The sequence below is a fragment of the Megascapheus bottae genome, chromosome 20 (assembly GCF_031878675.1).
Source record: "Megascapheus bottae isolate mThoBot1 chromosome 20, mThoBot2.hap1, whole genome shotgun sequence".
NCBI classification, from domain to species: domain Eukaryota; kingdom Metazoa; phylum Chordata; class Mammalia; order Rodentia; family Geomyidae; genus Megascapheus; species Megascapheus bottae.
Window position 1 is genome coordinate 27,424,397 of NC_143528.1, and position 5,365 is coordinate 27,429,761.

The 5,365-nt window shown below is 45.4% G+C and overlaps 1 protein-coding gene across 1 annotated transcript; it reads right to left on the reverse strand.

Moving 5' to 3' along the window:
* On the reverse strand, positions 1–5,120 carry Sap30 (Sin3A associated protein 30). Its single transcript, XM_090354188.1, has 4 exons — positions 4,619–5,120; positions 2,938–3,063; positions 1,703–1,801; positions 1–317 (listed from the first exon to the last, which is right to left on the reverse strand). The coding sequence occupies exons 1-4, from the start codon at positions 4,967–4,969 to the stop codon at positions 195–197; spliced, it is 699 nt and encodes a 232-aa protein (XP_090210314.1). The 5' UTR covers positions 4,970–5,120; the 3' UTR covers positions 1–194.
* Between the last annotated feature and the right edge of the window lie 245 nt (positions 5,121–5,365).

Consider the following 5,365-nt stretch of genomic DNA (forward strand, 5'->3'; position numbering starts at 1 on the left):
AACCTTTATTTAAAATATTTTTAATCTAGGAAACTTGTCTTACACAAGTTTCCAACTAATTATAAGAAACAGAGAAAATAAAATCAGAGAAGAGCCTCTGTAGAAAAAATACACAAGGGACATTTCTACAAGTGAAAAAACAGTAAACAGTCTTAACATCTGATCATCTAGCATTAGTCTGAATGCCGTGTCTCCTAATGAACACCACTATCCACCTTGAGATCTGACTTGTTCTTGTCGTTCTTTACTGAGTAGATGAAATATGTTAAGGTGTCTTTTTCATTCACTGGAATAGATCTAAAGTGGCAACCCACTATCTATAAAAAAAAATAAATAAATGAGGAAATTCAGATACAGTAGGTAAAAGATAATTATTTCATCAAAACAGCTATTGTGTTTCACAAAATAGCAACAAGGCCAAAAGCACATAAACGTAAGATGTATGAACAAAAGATATTCTGATTTCAAAGTACACTTTGGTCTACTTTAAATATATACTGATTACAGTTTTCCTTTTAAATTCTATAATTAGCCTCAAGATTACAAAACAAATATTTAACTTTTAGTTTTCAATACTACTGCAATAAATCCACAGGTGTCTCCCTAGAAATGGTTCAGACATGCATATCTAGAAAATGTCTTACTTTTAAAACAGAACTAATTCTGTAACAATTCAACATTGTTTTTAACATCTGATTATCAAAAATTTGAGGGTTATGTTAGTCAAGATAAACACACATAAATTAAAATTTTTAAATAATCAGTTTCTTGGTCCTCATCTGTGGTAGAACAAAGGTGATTTCATTCTATCAGTCCACATAGTTCATCTTGGTAAGGAACATAAAGTTGAATTGTACAGACATACAGGACTAGATCCTCTACTACAATGACTTTTTCCAATTTGATTGAAGTATAAATACATAAATCTACATGTCAGTAAGATGCAGTTTTCTCTGTTTTACTACTTGCTAACCATCCCTCACTTAAAGAAAAAATTGCTTACGTCTCTAGTAAAACTAGCAAGGATAAACCCCTAAAGTTAAATCAGTAAGTTATAGAAAAACTACTTATTTGTAGCCCTATTCCAGTAGAAACTTTAAAACCTGAAATTGTAATAAAACCCTTGAAGTTCATTAATTTCTTATGACTCAATGGGGCAGTTAATAAATATTTACTAATTGGAAGTTTGGAGAAAAAATAATTATTCAATACTTTGAATGCCATTTTTAGAAGACGCTAAACATGCCAAATGTTGATGGCTTACAGCTATTAAACTCTAGCTACTCAGGAGCTGAGATCCAGAGACTGGCAAATAGAGGACAGTCAAGGAAGCAAAGGCTTCTAGATTCCATTTCCAAAATAATCAGCAAAAAGCTGGGCTGCAATCGTGTGTCAAGTAAAAGACTGCCAGCCAAGTAAGTTAGCTACACAAGTGCAATGCTCCAAGTTCAAAACCAGTACATGGGCGGCGGGGGAGGGGGAGGGGGGGAAGGAAAGCAAACTTGCTATAAAAATAATCTATTGAGTAATCAGTAAATAAGAGACACTGATAGAATTCTTGTTTACCGTGACCTTTCTAACTAAAATTTCTAACTAAAATAAGTCATTACAAAGATGTTATTAATAATTTCTTTGGTATTTAATGACCTCTTATTTGTGAGAAAGTGTGCTTAAAATGTAAATAATTTGAAACTTAGTATACCTCAACAAGCTGCGCTTTATTAAGTCCTGGTCTGGTTGGTAGTTTGAAGTGTCTTTTATATCTCCTAAGTGTATTTACTTGTAATTGGTACAAATCAACCTAGAAAAAAATTAAAACATATAAATTAATTCACACAAATTTGTCATTGGTAATGTATCATTAGAATTCAACTTCAGTGCAAAAAAGAACCGAATCTCATTGCTAAAAAGCTTTTTGTACTCTAAACCTTTAAGTTATTCAACAGTTTAATCTTTTGAAGACCAATGCAAACATCTGAGAACAAAGAATTTTCAATGCAAATTGTGTTAATATATTAATTAAGCATATTTAATGCTGCAATCATTTTCAGATTTCTCAAATGTTCTGTGTGTAACATCAGCCCTTTGAGGGGGACAGGTAGGGGGATGAGATCTGGGCCAGCCAGACCATTCCGAAAAAGAACTAAAGGGAAAACTGCTGAAGGCCTGGGTCAAGTCGTAGAGTACTTGCCTAACCAGTACAAAGCCCTGAATCAGAAAATTCAGACTCCTATACTTCTGGGGAAAAAAATAAACAAAAAATTTCAAATCCCTTTTCTTGTTTTTGTTTGCTAATAGGGATTTGACACAGGGCCTTGTATATGTCAGGCAGATGTTCTAGCTCTGGAATCGGGCTCCCAGATTTCTTTGCTTGCAGTTACTTACTTTTTTTTTTTTTTTTTGCCAGTTCTGGGCTTAAGCTCAGGGCCTGAGCACTGTCCTTGGGTTTTTCTTAAGGCTAGAAGCTCTACCACTTGAGCCTCAGCACCATTTCCGGCTTTTTTTCCCCCTATGTATGTGGTACCAAGGAATTGAACTCGGGTCTTCGTGCATGCTAGGCAAGCACTCTACCACAAAGCCAAATTCCCAGCCCGCAGTTATTTTTTTTTTGAAGAGGACCTCAAGTTTATGCCAAGGCCAGCCTGGACTGACACCCTTCTATTTACTCTTCTGGCATAGCGGTAGGGATGTCTTGCCATGCATCACCATACTTAGGTTTTTATTGGCTAAGATGGGGATCTTGACAACTTTTGGTTAGGCTAGCTTTCAACTATGATCCTATGGACTTCTGCTTCCTGAATTGCCCAGATAAGAGGAATGAATCACTACGGATACATTTTCATTGTATTTGACTGAGCCAGTTGTTCCAATCTTTCTATACAAGTTACATAATGGAATACTTCTATTTACATTTAACCAACAAAAACCTCCATCTACCTCTGGTGTATCAATATCTTGTACAGGTGAGTCACCTCCGTCATCATCACTTCCTTTCCTCTTTCTTCTGTTTCGAACACTCTGAATCAAGTTCTTATGATGATCACAAATGTAAAGATGCCTTGCCTGAAACAGAAAAGTTTCACAGACTGCTTAAAATGACCAAGAAAGACATCTGTTAGTAAATTCACAGACTATGTGGACTTATTACAAGTAAGCAGGAATTTAAGACAATTCCAGGCAGGGCCTTTCTATAAAAACATAAGCTGTTCGGCAGTAGTGCTGGGATGAGAAGTGGAAGGAAGAAGAGGGTGATTCCAGATGGGGAGGGGAAGGAGGAAGGGAAGAATGAGAAATTCCAGTCTTCTGGGGTTTTCATCAAACTTCAGTTAAAGGTGACCTGAAGTTAGTTCACGTTGGATTTTTAGCAGTCAAGGACAAAGATGATAACATTGCTATTTGTCCTTTTTTCTACTTAACGGGCAGTATACTCTAAATTTTTCTAACTCAATTTACTCAAATCATATCTCAGCTATAAACTAACCACTTTTTTTTTGTTGTTTTTCCTTTTTTGGTTGCTGTGGGACTGACTTGGACTCAAGGCCTGGGTGGTGTCACCAAGCTTTTTTACTTAAGTCTAGCACTCTAATACTTTGAGCCACAGGGCAGCTTCCGGTTTTCTGATGGTTCCTTGTAGATAATAGCCTCACAGACTTTTCTGCCCAGGCTGGCTTTGAGCTGCTATCCTCAGACCTCAGCATCCCCCGTCCCAGTGCCACCAGCACCGGGCTTAAACTAACCCCTTTTATACAGAGCTGCTGAATTTACATCCTGCTATAAGTACAGTTCCATCACTCATTCTTTCTGAGAATTAATTTCATCTGTAGGGTGTTGTTTCCAATGAAAACAGCTGAAACGACGACGTTCACCTGGACAAGTTTCTCACAAACACTCTTGAAGAAGTGTTTACGCTGATAGAAAAGTATTACGAGTGAACTTTTCAGAAACTTCACACATGGTGTGGGGAGCTGCCTAGTGAAAGGAAATACTGGCCGCCTTAAAACAAAAACAAAAGCCGCACGCACGGGAGATCATTTTAAATTCAGGATTCTAAATTCACTCGCCAAGAGCCAAACAACATGCAAGACGAGTGCTGCACGTTATTTCAGTCTCAGGTTATGTCTTCCTGTTCCTTAAAAAAAAAAAAACAACCTCAGCGAGGGTCGAGGGCTCGGGCGTGCGTGCGAAATGCGGGAAGAAGACCCTCCGCGCCCCTCCCGGCAGCTGCCCCGACCGCTGGCACCGCCCCTGCCGTCCGCACCCCGGACCCCAGCACCCCGGACCCCCGGCACCCCCGGCCTCGCTCTCGGCGTGCTGGCGAGAAAAGCACAACAGACCCTTCCGGATTGCGGTGCTTCGGGCCGGCGTGGGCTCCACCGGTCCCGGGGGTCCGGCGCGAGCTCGGGCAGGGACACAAAGGCGCCTCCATTCCAGGAGGGGCGGCAGGACCAAGACTCGGCGCCCCCGGTGCGGCGGCCGCCCTTTGTCTGGTCCCCCGATGGCTGCCCGGGAGGGAGAGGGGCACGGCGGCGGTCAGAGCTGCAGAGACGCCGGGGCCCGCGCCCTCCCTGAGCCCACGCGCGGGGCAGGCTCGAACTCCCGGCCGCCCGGCGTCACTTACACTCTTGTCCAACTCGATCTTCACCTTCTTCTGCGAGATGCTCTTCTGGATCCTTTTGCTGAAGCTGGCGTTGCCCGCCGCCCGCCCGCACCGGTCGCCGTCCTCCCGCAGACAGCAGAACTGTCCAGGGCCCGGCCCGGCCGCCCCCGGGGGCCCGGCCGCCGCGCCCGCCCCGCCGCCGGGCACCTCTGGCCCAGCGCCCGCCGCGTTCCCGCTCCCGTTCCCGGCCGAGGAAGCGGCGGCCGCGGCGGCGGCGGCGGCAGCGGCGGCGGCGGCGGCGGCCACCACGGCAGCCACGGCGGCGGCCGCGTCCCCGCCGCGATTCAGCTCCTCCGGAGTGAAGCTGTTCATGTCTCTGTGCTCAGGGGCGCCGAAGCCGACGGACACCCCCACCGCCCCGCCGCCCTCGGCCAGGGCTCCCGGGCACTGCTCCCCGGCGGCGGCGGCGAGTCACTCTGCACCCCCAAGTCCGACGGCAGCACGGCCCGACACCAAGCGGCCCCGGCCCCGACCTGCAGGTCTCGGTCGACACCGACACAGTGGGCAGTGCTGGCGGCTGGTGGGGAGCGGCGGCTGGGAGAGGACGAGGACGCCTGCTCGCTGTCACATGGAGATCTTCAGCAGTTGGACCGCGGCGCGTCCGCCACCCTTCAGCCCCGGGACCTGCGCTGGCACGACGCACCGCCTCTCGCCCCGCCCTTCTCCGCCGCGAGGCAGCACGGGAAGTGTAGTTCTTGTGGGAGGGGA

What these genes read in the sequence shown, in the direction of transcription:
- Sap30 (XM_090354188.1), bottom strand. Translation starts at nt 4,969, where the DNA reads ATGAACAGCTTCACTCCGGAGGAGCTGAATCGCGGCGGGGACGCGGCC. An exon ending in AGATCGAGTTGGACAAGAGT is followed by an intron (nt 3,064 to 4,618) that starts GTAAGTGACGCC and finishes TTTCTGTTTCAG; the next exon opens with GCAAGGCATCTTTACATTTG. An exon ending in ATAAAGCGCAGCTTGTTGAG is followed by an intron (nt 318 to 1,702) that starts GTATACTAAGTT and finishes TTTTTTTTATAG; the next exon opens with ATAGTGGGTTGCCACTTTAG.